General features: G+C 48.8%; 1 protein-coding gene across 1 annotated transcript; it reads left to right on the top strand.

Moving 5' to 3' along the window:
- Nucleotides 1-337: 337 nt before the first annotated feature.
- On the top strand, nt 338-14,577 carry LOC132836910 (matrix metalloproteinase-21-like). Its single transcript, XM_060856477.1, has 6 exons — nt 338-965; nt 2,993-3,132; nt 5,959-6,100; nt 7,483-7,740; nt 9,901-10,073; nt 14,281-14,577. Exons 1-6 carry the CDS (start codon nt 338-340, stop codon nt 14,575-14,577), a joined length of 1,638 nt encoding a protein of 545 aa, XP_060712460.1.
- The last annotated feature ends 297 nt before the right edge of the window (nt 14,578-14,874 follow it).

The raw sequence follows: 14,874 nt of genomic DNA, 5'->3' as shown, positions 1-14,874 counted from the left end.
TCCAAATTAGACAGTTCTCCATCTGCCTCCAGCAGCCCGTGTTGCTGACGTTTGTGGGTAGGACACATACTTTGTGACCTTGTTGTTGGAGTGTAGAAGGAGGAATACCAGGTCATCAGGGGCTCCAAGAGCCAGTGATACCATGCTGCCAAAGGTTAATTTCAAGACAAGACATCCCCCCCATCCCAGCAGCTCCCATTCTTGAAGGCCTGGGCCCAGACCCCTTGGGAAAGCAGCTGGATATTGTAGCAGAAGGGAAGGGTAGCTCACTGCTGTGCTCCCCAGCACTCACCAGCTTTGTGTTTTCCTTCAGAAATTCCTCACCAAATACGGATGGATGGGGTCAGTCGATTGGGAGGACTCCCAGCAGCCAGACCCAGCTCATGAAGATCCCGTTCCCCCAGACATGAGCAGCCCCATCCAGGAGGACATCGAGGTCTCAAAACAGACAGAGGGTCCTGCCGACCAGAAGGTGGAGAGTCCGGCCTTTCGGCACGCTCTGAAGGCATTCCAGGGAATAACCGGACTGGCGGTCACTGGGACCTTCGACCCAGCCACAAGAGAGGCCATGAACAGCCCCCGGTGTGGGGTGCCTGACCAGGGGTGGCATCCCGGTGTACCGTCGCCCCTGGCCACCATGGAGGTCAAGGGCAGGCGGGCTGCATTAGATCAAGGTCTGGTCCGCACCAAGAAGTTCTCCCATCACCTCCTCCTCCACCACCTGAGGGCCCGAGGGAGGAGAAGGGAGGTCGCAGACGGTAATGTCTCTGGCCTGGTGTTCCGCAAACGAAGCCTGAGGTGGCGCCTGCTGACGGAGGGTTACAGCTCTCAGTTACCAGTGCTGGAGCAGAGAGCAGCCATTCACCTGGCCTTCAGGCTGTGGAGTGAGGTCACACCCATTGACTTTGAGGAGGATCTGAGCTCCCCTGTCTCGCTGCTGGACATCACACTGGCGTTTGGAACCGGTAACCCTTGGCAGTGTTGGCCAAGCTAGCTGAGATAGGCTTTTTTTTTAGAAATAGGAGCAGGAGTGGGCCATTCTGCCCTGCTTTGCCATTCAACATGGTCATGACCAATCATTGAACTCAATACCCTAATCTCATTCCCACCCCACCCCTGCCAATGTCCAAGAAATTTCTCCACATCTTGGTCCAAAAAGGTGTGTCGCTTCCCCTTAAACTATCACCACGGTTCTGATTTCCCTGTTCCATTCGGAACATCCTTCCTGCTTCTGGACTGTCTAGTCCTCTTCGAATTTTAGAGGTACCACTGAGGCCCTTCCTCATTCTTCTGAATCTTCAGTGAATCCAATCCTCACAGACTCAATCTCTCCTCCTGCGTCAGTCCTGTCACCATAGTAATCCAATTTCGCTGTGCTCCCTCTACAGCAAGAGCATTCTTCCTCTGAGACTGAGGCCAAGGGGCACACAGTATTCCAGGGATGGCCTCGACAGTTGCAGCAAGAAATCCTTGTTCCTGTACTTGGATCCTCTCCCAATGAAGGCCAGCACTCTGTTCACCTTCTGTATTACCTGCTGCACCTGCCCACTTCCACCCAGACCTGGCTGAATGTTCCCCACCTCTCTCAACTGACAGCCATTCAGCAATGAGATGAGTGGCAGAATGTTGTCAGGACAGTTTATCTGAGCTGTGTTTTCTGTGAGGTGGAGGAGAGAGAGGAATGCATCCAAAAGCTGTATTTTAAACAGAAATAAGAGGACGCAAAAGGAGAGTTGGCTGATGTGAACTGGCCAGTTAATTGAAAGGAATTCATGAGATTTTAAAATGAAATTCCTTCACAGGATCTGTCTGTTGCTGGCTAGATCAACATTAATTGTCTGTCTGTAGTTTGAGTTACAGACTGACAGAGCACAGAAACAGACCCTTCGGTCCAACCAGTCTGTGCTGACCGGGATACCAAACCGAATTAGTCCCTGCATCTGGCCCATATCCCTCCAAACATTTAGTTCTCATGAATTTATCCAAAAGCATTTTAAATGTTCTAACTGTATCTGCATCCATTACTTCCTCTGGAAGTTCATTCCACACAGTCTCTGTGTGAAAACAAATTACTCCTCATGTCTTTTTCAAAATATTTCCATCCTCACTTTAAAAATATTCTCCCTAGCTCTGAAATGCCCAAACCCAGGAAAAGATACCTATCTGTTCACCCTATCTATGCCTCACATGATTTTATAAAGCTCTCTAAGGTCACCCATCAACCTCCTCCACTCCAGTGAAAACTATCTCAGTGTTTTCAGCCTCTCCTTATAACTCAAACCCTCCAGTCTTGGCAACATTCTGGTAAATCTCTTCTGAACCCTCTCTAGCTGAATAATATCGTTCCCTATCACACAGTCTTCCAGAAGAGGCCTCACCAATGTCCTGTAAAACTGCAACATGACATCCCAACTCTGACACTCAAAAGGCTGAGCAATGAAGGCAAGTGTGCTAACACCTTCTTAACTGCCCTGTACACAGCCAAGGTGAAGTGTGGTCAATGGGGAATCTTCCTCAGCTGCCACACAATAACCTCAACATTATGTCCGCTCGCAAAAGGAACAAGAATGATGGGACATAGATCTAAAGTGATGTGCACATGAAGCAGTGGTGATCCGAGCAATAACATCCGCTTAGACCATAAGACATAGGAGTGGAAGTAAGGTCATTCGGCCCATCGAGTCCACTCTTGTCACACAGTGACTCGTTAGGGTCCGGAAGGGAAATATGGTGAAGGCAGATTCAACTGGGGCATTGATCATGGGGATTGAGGTTTTATTTAGAGTAGTAAGGTAGTGCAGGGAGATGCAGACAAGAGGTAGGACACTGGCTCTGGATTGGACAAGGTAACACAGCTGGGATAGGCAGGATGGGCTGAACGGCCTCCTTGTGCACAGTCATGCCAAGAAGAGCAACCTGTCACCACTGAATTGCAAGTTTCAGGAAGCTTTTTGTTTCAGTGAATGGAATCACACCTCGAATTCCTCCTCAGGACGGCACTTGGGCTGCTCTCAGGCGTTTGATGGAGCTGGACAAGAGGTGGCACACTCCTGGCAGAACAGAGCCATTCACTTTGATGACGATGAACATTTCACAGCAGTCAACAGTGACCAGGGCATCAGCCTGCTCAGGGTAAGCTGCTGGGGTCAGACGCAGGGGATTGGTGGGAAGACAGGACAGAAAGCAAGTTTGCTGACACTGCCTCTAGTCTGACACTGAGACCCCACCCTGTCCCCCCCGCAGCCACCTCCCAAACCTTGTCACAGAGGATGAAGGAAGAGGCTGAGCAGCAGAAGGTCACACTGTAAGTCTCATGGTTCAAGCCATTGATGAGCCATTGACGCCCAGTGAGCAACTCCATCCATCTCCCTGGCAACAGTCCAACATTAATCTAGTGGGCTCCCAAACTTGGCGTCACATTTGTCCCTGAGATGAACTTCCCATCTCGTATCCATAAATCAACTCATTACTCCCCATGTAACAGAGCTCAATCCCATGCCATCTCAACTCATCTACTGCTAAAACCCACCATCATCCCTCACTTTCCTCAGGACTGAGCACATCTTCCTGAAGAATTTCCGACCTCTGCAGAGCCATGATGATGTTGTGGTTCTGTTCGCTGAGCTGGAAGTTTTTGTTGCAATCGTTTCGTCTCTTGGCTAGGCGACATCATCAGTGCTTTGGAGCCTCCTGCGAAGCGCTTCTTTGATGTTTCTTCCGATATTTATAGTGGTCTGTCCTTGCCGCTTCCGGGTGTCAGTTTCAGCTGTCCGCTGTAGTGGTTGGTATATTGGGTCCAGGTCGATGTGTTTGTTGATGGAGTTTGTGGGTGAATGCCATGCCTGTAGGAATTCCCTGGCTGTTTTCTGTCTGGCTTGCCCTATGATAGTAGTGTTGTCCCAGTCGAATTCATGTTGCTTGTTGTCTGCGTGTGTGGCTACTAGGGATAGCTGGTCGTGTCGTTTCGTGGCTAGTTGATGTTCATGTATGCGGATTGTTAGCTGTCTTCCTGTTTGTCCTATATAGTGTTTTGTGCAGTCCTTGCATGGTATTTTGTAAACTACATTAGTTTTGCACTGATGATGTCGCCTAGCCAGGGGACGAAACGTTTGCAACAAAAACTTCCAGCTCGGTGAACAGAACCACAACAACGAGCAGCAACAATCTTCGCACAAACTTTGAGCCATGATGATGGCAGAAATCTGAACTGGCAACGAGTCCTGTTTTCCTATCACCCACAGTGCTCACTACCGATAGTGACTCCCTTCACCCAAACCATGTTTAATTTTAAAATTCACATCCATCCCATCCGTCCCGATCTCAGGCATCTCCCGCAGCCCCACATCCCTCTGAGATTACCGTACTCCTCTCAGTCTGGCCTCTGGAAAGCAGTCAGGAGCCCTTCCCCTACTCACCTTCCAATGCATGGGGCTGGCCAAGGGTCAGATGTGGAAATCTGCTGGCTCACCGTTACTGTGCGTTCTGTGGCTCACCATAGTCCTACACCACAAAAATCCTTCATTGGCTGGAAAGGATTTTTGTAAAGCATCCCAAAATCTGGAACGTATTCTGAAAAAGCAAGTCTTCTTTGCCTGTTTATCCACCAGAGTTTTGGTGACACTTCTAGTCTCCACATTATGGGGAGGACAGAGTTGCTCCCTCTCGCTGTCTCTTGAGATAGACAACAGCAGAGAGTTACAGGAATGTTGTGAGGGCTTGAAAGCTGTAGGTGTGAAGAAGGATTGGATAGGCTGGAGTTGTTTTACTCAGAACAGAGGAGGCTGAAGGGTGATAGTTCTGAGGTGTAGAAATGATGAAGGGGCTCGATAGGGGAGACAGGAAAGACCTAGCAGAGGGGTCAACTATCAGGGTACATTCAGTTTCGGGGGAATCGGTTGACGGTCAAGAGGAACTATGAGAGGTATTTGGAATTCACTGCCCAGTTTGGTGGTCATGATTTGGAGATGCCGGTGTTGGACTGGGGTGTACAAAGTTAAAAATCACACAACACCAGGTTATAGTCCAACAGGTTTAATTGGAAGCACTAGCTTCATCAAAGGAGGTGGCAAACACACATGGTGATGGAGGTGAAAGCCCTCAACCCATTGGAAAAGAGCCCAGATCCGCCCCTGAAACACTGGAATGTGGAAGGCTATCGACCAGGCTATGGGGAATAGCCTCAGAATGGGTCGCTGCCCTGTTTTCACCCCAACCAACACAGACACGATTGGCCGAATGGTCTGTGGCTGTAGTCCGAACTGATATTTTACCAAGCCCATGCTCAAAAACAAATCTGACATTTCTGTCTGAACTGAACAGACCCAGCAGCATCTGTTCATCCTCACTGCTGGGGTTTGGAATACTGTATTGCACCCACAACGCAAATCTCAGCAAGGTGAAAGGGCACAACCTCTTGGAAGGAGATTGGACAAGACAGATAGGGGGTGGGGTGCGAGCGATGGGCTTGGGGGGGGCGATGGATTCACCCAAAAAAGAGCAGATGAGAAGAATTTCCATTGTGTGGGCAGGCAAGGGGGGGGAGCTGAGGCTCATCTCCTCAAAGCAACGAAACGTAGGAAGAGATTCAGTCAAGGAGTTCAAATGATAAAGGGCTTGATGGAGTCAGTTGGGAGGAAGTTGTTCTGGGAGCAGTTTGCTTATTGGGGGAACCAAACCTTGGTAATCAAAGAAAATGACAAGGTGTAGACGAACGTGTGTCCCTCCCCTCCCCACCAGGATAAACACACTGCTGGTGATCGAGAAACCACTGTCACATGAACAGCCTCAACAGGAGCTTCCAAAAGGCCATTGTACAACTACCGAACAAACGCATCTGAGGAACAGGAGAGTGGGACTCCTGAGGAGCGCTCACCTGTGCTGAGTGGTTTGTAAATTCTAAGCACAGGTTCCGAAGGTGACGTGGACTGACGTGGGTCTGTTCGTTCTCCCCACTTACAGGTGGCTGTACATGAAGTGGGCCATGTCCTGGGCTTGCCTCACATGTACGGCATGGGCTCAATGATGCAGCCCAACTACAGCACAGAGGGCAGGGACACCGAGCTAGCCTGGACGGACAGAAGGGCCATTCAGCAACTGTACGGTAAGCAGCTCCCTTGCGTCTGGGGCACCTTTGGTAAACCTGGTCCATGCTGTGGATTCTGGGTCCAGAAATGATACTTCACTATCGGTATTAAAATATCGATTCTCAGTGTTCCTGCATTGCTGGTGAGACCAGTGTTCATTGCTCACCTCTCTGGTGCCCTCCCCTCCCCAAAGGGTGACAGGACCACTGCTGCCCCTGGTGGTGAAGGTTCTCCCTACAGGGGTGAGAAACCACAAGGGTCACATCACTGGGAGAGATGGCTTTGTCAGGTTTAAAAAATACACAGAGGAGACAGTCTGACACTCTCTGAGGTTGGTCATGAGAAGTTCACCCCACTGGTTCAAGGGCACACAGTTTGTGATTCCCTGACACTGCACTTTAAGTTAGTTCAGTTGACCACAGTTCCTAATTCTCACTGATTTGGAGCTCCCTATAACTACTCGACTGATTCTCACTCAGTTAACCCCATATTGGATGCCACCAACATTGTTTCTTCACTCGTCAGGTGTCTGGCATCCCTTCAGAAAAGGGCAGAATGGTTTTGGGTTCGAGGGTAGGAGGGGGAAATTGGGGACAAAAATAAATGATGATGTGTGGGGAGCTCAATAGATTCCCAGACTTGAAGGTTCAAGTCCACTGATCTCTATCTCTCAACCATTTCTGGATCTGGAATCAAAACCGATTCCCCCCACCCCAGTTCCTGAGACCACAAGATGTACAAACCATGAGATGTCAGCCATTCGGCCCATCCAGCGTGCTCAGCCATTCAATAAGATGGTGGCTAATCTGATAAACCTCAACTCCACCTTCCTGCCCTGTCCCCAAGACTCCCAATGCCCTTCTGGATTAATCAAGGCAGGCAGATTAAATTTAAAAACCATTCCCGGGCCAAGACAGTTGCTGGCTGGACAAACATTTATTGCCCAGAGGACAGTTTAGAGTCAAAGACTTTGCTGTGGTGTCTGGAATCAAATCCAGACTGGATAAGGATGAGAGATTTCCTTTCCTGACAGTGCACCTGAGTGATTGAGATGGGTTTTTACAACAACCATCTATCGGGCAGCTGTCCGTTCCAGATTTTCACTCAGTTTGAGTTTCCTCATCTGACTCAGGGGATTCGAGGTTGGATCCGTGGAATATTGACCTGGGGTTCTGGAATGCTAATCCAGTGACATGACTATGATGACATGGAATGACCAGTTCTGTGGTCAAGGATTCCACATGTTGACTGCCCTCTGACAAGGAATTCCTCATCTCTCTCCAAAGATGAGAGATTCCTCCTCATTCGGGGATTATTCCCTGTGCTCCCACACGCTGGTTGTCAGAGATTTTCCTCTTCTTTCCCCCGCTTGGCTTTAGCTCTCCCTTTTTGTGGACAGGGGTCTGCGAGGGTCCGTTCGACACTGTGTTTGACTGGGTTCGACGTGAGAGGGGTGAGGACGGGAGGCTGGTGCTGGGCTTCAACACCTACTTCTTCCGAGGCACCTGGTACTGGATGTACGAGAACCGGAACAACCGCACGCGGTACGGTGACCCACTGCCTATCTACAGTGGCTGGCACGGCATTCCCACCGCAAGGATTGATGCCTTCGTCCACGTCTGTACCTGGTCTAAAGACGCTGCTTACTTCTTCAAAGGTAGCGGACAGTGCAAAGCAGTTGCTTGTGAATTTCAGAGTGTGCCTTCAATGTTGGTTTCCTTTACAAACTGGCTACATGCCACACACAAGCAACATTGTTATGGACCAGGCCAGACCCCCCCCTCAAAGCATTTCAGCAAAGTAGCCCAGACCCTAACTTTGCTGGTTGTTTTAAGCAGGTGGAAAGTGGATATTCCAGGAGGGATGCAGCTGGTCAAACCACTTAGTTTTAAACAAACCAGAATTTATTTACAGAGTACCAAATGAAACACCATCAAAAGTGTGTCCAGAATATAGAATAACTTAACCTCTCCAAAAACTCAACAGGTCATCTCAACTTAATGATGCTGTTCCAAATACTTGCAACAATCTCCCATAAACACCCCTTGACACACAAGGTAAAACCAAACCCAGGGTCTCACAGGAGAGATGTCAGAGAGTGGTAAGGTCAACATGGACCTGCTTCTTTGGGTCCAGCAGCTTCTCCACACTGTTGCTAGAAACTAAACCAAACCAGAGAAAGGCTGAACTGGGAGAACTGGCCAATCCCCTTTCATTGTACACGTGCATTTTATTTTAAACTTGAAAGCCTTTTTCCTGAGGCAGTATCTGTTAGCTATACTCAAACTGTCCCTAAAACCTTTCAACTTAGAGTTTACGGATTCTGTGTCTTTTACAACCTCTCTGAAAAATAACTCCAAGGACTGCATAACCTTGATAAAGGAGCAGCTTTGTCACAACACAACCAGGCAGCTTCTGAAAAAGTACTTTTTAAAACACACACAAAAGAAATGGTAAGGTGCCAAGAAACAACTTGCTTGAGTTGCTTATGTGTGTGGCAGATTGGACAAATTATTGGTGAAAATAAGCTTGTTCCAAGGAAAAATGTCAGCAATGAACCCACCACCAGTGAATGTGTAATCAGATTTTAAATGATTTCAAGATCAAGGACTCAGAATTGATTCTGTGCAGAAGGAGGCAGTTTGGCCCATCGTCCATGCTATCACCTCATGTCAATCTCCTGCCTTTTCCCCATATCCCTACATACCATTACCATCTAAATAACCATCCAATGCCCCCATTGAACATTATCCCCCTCCCACGTTATCAGGCAGTGCATTCGATACCCTAATTAGATTTGTTCTCACCTCACACCTGCTCGGTTTGCAGCTCACTTTCAGGATAGAAATATAAACAGACCAGTTTTCTTACTCATTACAGAACAGTCACAATTCAGTGTGAGGCCACTTCACCCAGCATGTTCACACTGGCTCCCTGAATGAGCAGTTCTCCAAACATGATAGAGTGAAGACAGGAAAATCTATCACTGCAACCCATCCTTCCTTCTGAAACAACACGGTGGCTCAGTGGTTAGCACTGCTGCCTCACAGCATCAGGGACCCAGGTTCGACTCCAGCCTCAGGTGACTGTCTGTGTGGAGTTTGCACATTCTCCCCGTGTCTGCGTGGGTTTCCTCCGGGTGCTATGGTTTCCTCCCGCAGTCACAAAGATGTGCGGCTCAGGTGAATTGGCCATGCTAAATTGCCCGTAGTGTTAGGTGCACTAGTCAGAGAGAAATGGATCTGGGTGGGTTCGTCTTTGGAGGGTCGGTGTGGACTTGTTGGGCCGAAGGGCCTGTTTCCACACTGTAGTGAATCTAATCTAATCTAAACCATGGAATCATAGAGTAACACAGCATGGAAACAGGCCCTTGGGCCCAAACTGCTCTGTGCTGTCCACGCAGAGAGTTCCAACTGCCCATATTTGGTCCTATCTTTCTCAACCCTTCCCATCCTCATGTCCCTATCCAAATGTTTTTAAATGTTGTAATTGTACCAGCTTCCACCACTTCCTCTGGCAGCTCATTCTGTACACGTACCACCCTCTGTGTGAAGACATTGCCCCTCTTAAATTACTTACCCCCCCCCCCCCCAACTTAAACCTATGCCCTCCAGCTTTCAACTCCATTCAGTAACTCAGTGTGCACACGTTCTGTGGCCAGAGGTTGGACTGCTGGATGACAGAGGGGATGGGATGTGCTGACACTGACGGACAGGAAACGAGTCAGTTTTGGTGACAAGAAGAGTGCATCCCTTTTAATGTCTTTGTAAACGTCGACAAACACAGACGTTAATCATGTCATTGCATTGTCTGGTAGGCACCCGCTACTGGAGATATGACAATTTCAATGACCGTGCATACACAGAGGATTCTCGGGGTGTCAGATATCCCAAGCTCATCTCCAGTGGATTCCCAGGTATTTCTGGACCCATCAACACAGCCTTCTTTGACAGACGTGACCAATGCATCTACTTCTTCAAGGAGAGCCAGGTGAGTGTCCCTTACCTGTACAGTAGTGGCATGCACACACTGCTTCACCATCTATTATCAGGAAAGGTGACCCCTCCTTCCATCCCTATTCCGAAGCTGTTTGCTAAATTCCCAGAAAACTTAGTATGGATTGTGCCGACACTTCTGTGTCATCCTTGTGACCGAGTAATTATTTTGGGAAAATAAATTTTGTTGGATTGAGGGTGCATGTGTGTTTTTCACATTCCAAGCAACAGACTGAGCTGGGTGAAATCCAAGCTGACCCGTATGCTGTGTTCAGCACACGTGTCAATGTGTACCATTGGAGATCTCCATCGAAAGGAAAAACAAATAGCACCTCAAGAGATACAATTACTTGCACCGCTGGAAGACAATTCAGAAAACCCTTTCCCCATCCTTTCAGCTGATTGGTGCTGAGGTCAAGGAAGAAGCAGCTAACACAATTCCCACAATGCAGCACCACCTGGCCTTGGGCTGAGAGGCAGCAGGGAGTATTCATGCATACCAATAAGACCATAAGATAGAGGAGCAGAACAAGACCATTCGACCCATCAAGTTAGGTGGGTGGCACGGTGGCACAGTGCCAGAAACCCGGGTTCACTTCCCGGCTCAGGCGACTGACTGTGTGGGGTTTGCACATTCTCCCCGTGTCTGCGTGGGTTTCCTCCGGGTGCTCCGGTTTCCTCCCACAGTCCAAAGATGTGTGGGTCAGGGTGAATTGGCCATGCTGAATTGCCCATAGTGTTAGGTAAGGGGTAAATGTAGGGGAATGGGTGTGTTGCGCTTCAGCGGGTCGGTGTGGACGTGTTGGGCCGAAGGGCCTGTTTCCACACTGTAAGTAATCTAATCTAATTAGCTTCATCATCCCATCATGGCTGATAAGTTTCTCAACCCCATTCTCCTGCTTTCTCCCCATGACCCTTGAACCCCTTAGTCATCAGGAACCTCTCTATCTCTGACTAAATACAGACTTTGCCTCCACATCTCTCTGTGGCAATGAGTTCCACAGATTCCCCACCCTCTGGCTGAAGAAACTCCCCCACATCTCAGTTCGAAAGGGTGGTCCCTTCACTCTGAGGCTGTGCCATTGGGTACCAGTCTCTGCTACTGGTGGAAACATCTCCACATTCACTCTATCTCGGCCTCTCGGTATCCTGTCAGTTTCCATTGGAAGTCATCCCTTCCTTCTGAACACCAGCAAGTGCAGAGTCAAAACGTGTGGTGCTGGAAAAGCACAGGCGGTCAGGCAGCATCTGAGGAGCAGGAGGGTCAACATTTCAAGCATAAGTTCTTCATCAGGAATGATGGGGGAGGGTGGCCCAAAGGGGCTGCCAAATAAATGGGAGGGGGGGTGGGTCTGGGGGGGAACAGTAGCTGGGAATGCATTAGGCAGATGAAGGTGGAGGGTGATGGTGATAGGTGGGAAGGAAGATGGACAGGTAGGACAGGTCATGAGGGTGGTGCTGAGTTGGAGAGTTGGATCTGGGATGAGGTGGGGGAGGGGAGATGAGGAAACTGGTGAAATCGGCATTGATCCCATGCGGTTGGAGGGTCCCAAGGTCGAAGATAAGGCGTTCTTCCTCTAGGTGTCAGGTGGCTTCGATTGGGCAGTGAAGGAGGCCGAGGCCTTGCATGTTCTTGGGTGGGTGGGAGGGGGAGTTGAAGTGGCCAGCCACAGGGCAGTGTGGTTGTTTGGTGTGTGTGTCCCAGAGATATTCCCTGAAACATTCCATGAGTTGGTGTCCTGTCTCCCCAGTGTAGACGAGACCACAAGAGAGCAACAGGCACAGTAGACAAAGTGTATGGATGTGCGGGAATATCCCAGCCAAATGTGTAAAGATCCTTCCCTTCCTCATTTCCTCTCCATCCTGGGCCTCTCCATGTCCATTTCCATCAAGTGACTCCTTCACCATCAAGTACAGACCTCGAGTCCACAATCACTCTTCATCTGACAAGCCCTTCATCCCTGGGATCATTCACGTGAATTTCCTCTGGACTCGCTCCAACAATAGGACATCCATCCTTTGATGCAGGATCTAAAATTGTTAACAATGTTCCAAACGTGATCTGACCAGAAGCTGATAGTCCCGGCAGTAAATCCCTGCTCTTGTATTCCAGCCCACTTGAAATGAATGTGAACATTGCACTTGCCTTCCTAACTGCCCAGTCATAGACATTCCGCTAAATCCTTTTCTTCGGATTTGGTACCAACCTGATATTCCCAGTCCACCTGCATATTGAAGTTCCCCCATCGTTGCTGTAATAGTGCCTTTCTTCCTTGGCCTTTTCTATCTCCTGATTTATTTCCTCCCCCACCTCCTGAGCACTGCTGGGAGGCTGGATAAAACTCCTAATAGGGTCTTTTACCCTTAGTGGTTCCTCAACCCAACCCCCAGGCCTTCTGACCCTGTCACTTTTTACTGTCAGTTTAATCTCATTTCTTACTAACAAAGCAACCCCCCCCCCCTCCCCCCCCCACCCCAACCACCACCATCACCACCACCATCACCCACCTCCCTGTCCTTTTGAAAGAACATCCTTGGATATTTAGTTCACAGCCCAGATCCCCATACGGCCACACCTCTGGGTTACCCACAACATCATTCCTACCAATTTCAATCTGTGCTTCCCAGCTCATTTACAGTTTAAGTACAGCACCTTCAGTCCTGTGTTCAATGTCCCTGTTCTCATTCATCTTCCCCTGTTTGTTGTCCCTGATGTTAGATTCCTGATCCTTTCCATATGCTGTCCTATTACTGGTTTTGGGATCTTTAATAACTCCTGCTGAGCCCTCCCCCCAAACTTGACCTTTTCCCACAATTTTCCATGGAAATGACATCCTGAACCCCTCCCATTTAAAAGGATCACTCTTTTGCCTCTTCCCCTCATAACTGGAATTCCTTGACTGATCAAGAATCCATTTCTGCCTTAAATATAGACAAGGGCTCTGTCCCCATATATTTATATCGCACAGAGTTTCAAGACTCTGGACCCTCTCAGAAAAGAAATTGCTCATCATTTCAGTTTTAAATTGGCACTCTTTCATTCGGAGGGAAGCATCCTCTCAGTATTTACCCCATCAAGCCTCAGAATAATCCTCTTTGTTTCAGTGAGATCACCTTTCATTCTTCCAGACTCCAGTGAGGAGAGCCCCAACCTATTTAATCTTTGCTCATTAGATAATCTCTCTATCCCAGGGACCATCCAAGTGAACCTTTCCTGAACTGCCTCCAATGAAATGACATCATTCCTTCAGTAATGGGATCAAAACTGCCCACAGTACTCCAGTTGTAGTCTCACCAGCCCCTTGTGTCATTGCAATCAGACTTCCCTTCACTTATACTCCAACCCCCTTCAAATAAGGGCCAACATCCCATTAGCACTTCCTAATTACCTGTTGTCCATGTGCTGACTTTGTGTGTTTTGGGTACAAAGTGCACAGGTCGTTGTCAGTAGAGTTGCAGGGAGATAGGACAGTGAAGGCGGCATTTGGTATGCTTTCCTTTATTGGTCAGAGTATTGAGTACAGGAGCTGGGAGGTCATGTTGCAGCTGTACAGGACATTGGTTAGGCCACTGTTGGAATATTGTGCGCAATTCTGGTCTCCTTCCTATCGGAAAGATGTTGTGAAACTTGAAAGGGTTCAGTAAAGATTTACAAGGATGTTGCTAGGGTTGGAAGATTGAACTACAGGAAGAGGTTGAATAGCTGAGGGGTGACCTTATAGAAGTTTATAAAGTCATGAGGGGCATGGACAGGGTGAATAGTCAAGGTCTTTTCCCTGGGGTGGGGAAAGATGTTTTAGCTAAGAGGGGAAAGACTTAAAAGGGACTTGAGAGGTAACTTTTTCACACAGAGGGTGTGCGTGTATGGAATGAGCTGCCAGAGGAAGTGATGGAAGCTGGTACAATTACAGCATTTAAAAGGCATCTGGATGGGTATTTGAATAGGAAGGGTTTGGAGGGATATGGACCAAGTCCTGGAAAATGAGACTACATTAGGTTGGGATATCTGGTCGGCATGGATGGGTTGGACCGAATGGTCTGTTTGTGTGCTATATATCTCCATGAATCCCCAAGTCCCTTTCTGCAGCTTTTTTTCCATTTTGGATGGAGCCTGACTGTTTGTGAATGTGGGCTTGCCATGTATCCTCACCTCCAGCATTTCTTTCATGTGTATCTTTCCCAATCACTGTGGTCTCCCACAGGTGACAGCCTTCAATGTCAACACCAACATGAGGGTCCCTGGGTATCCGAGGAGGATTACCGACGTCTTCCCAGCCCTGTTCCCCGGAGATCACCCAGTCAGCAACCTAGATGCAGTCTACTATTCCGCCACCCACAGAACTACCTTCCTGTTCAAGGGCCTTTACTTCTGGAGGGTGGTCAACAGACATGACCGGCTCAGCAACCCCCACCTGCCTTACAACGGGCTGCAAGCCAAGCGCAAGGTCAGTGAGCAGTGGCTGGACATCTGTAATGTGCACCCCTCTGCCATGGCCTAAGGCTGGCAGAAGGACCCCCTCTCAAGTTCCAGGAGGGAGACTCCGAGATGGGGAGAGGGGAGGCAGGAACATCACGAAAAACAGAAAGACTCAACTTTGAGGGGGACTGGGGTAGATGATTTGTTTTGCGCTTTGCCCTGACCTCTCTGTGCTCCAAACCATCCAGTTTCTACATCCCTCCCTCTAAGTCAGGAGGCCCAGGTTCGATCCCACCTGCTCCAGTGATGCATAATAGCATATCTGCACAGGTTGATTGGAAAACGAATCCTGTCCATGTCCCGATCCACTGGACCTGCA

Source organism: Hemiscyllium ocellatum, chromosome 48, assembly GCF_020745735.1.
Source record: "Hemiscyllium ocellatum isolate sHemOce1 chromosome 48, sHemOce1.pat.X.cur, whole genome shotgun sequence".
NCBI classification, from domain to species: Eukaryota; Metazoa; Chordata; class Chondrichthyes; order Orectolobiformes; family Hemiscylliidae; genus Hemiscyllium; species Hemiscyllium ocellatum.
This window is presented reverse-complemented; position numbering and strand designations above follow the sequence as displayed.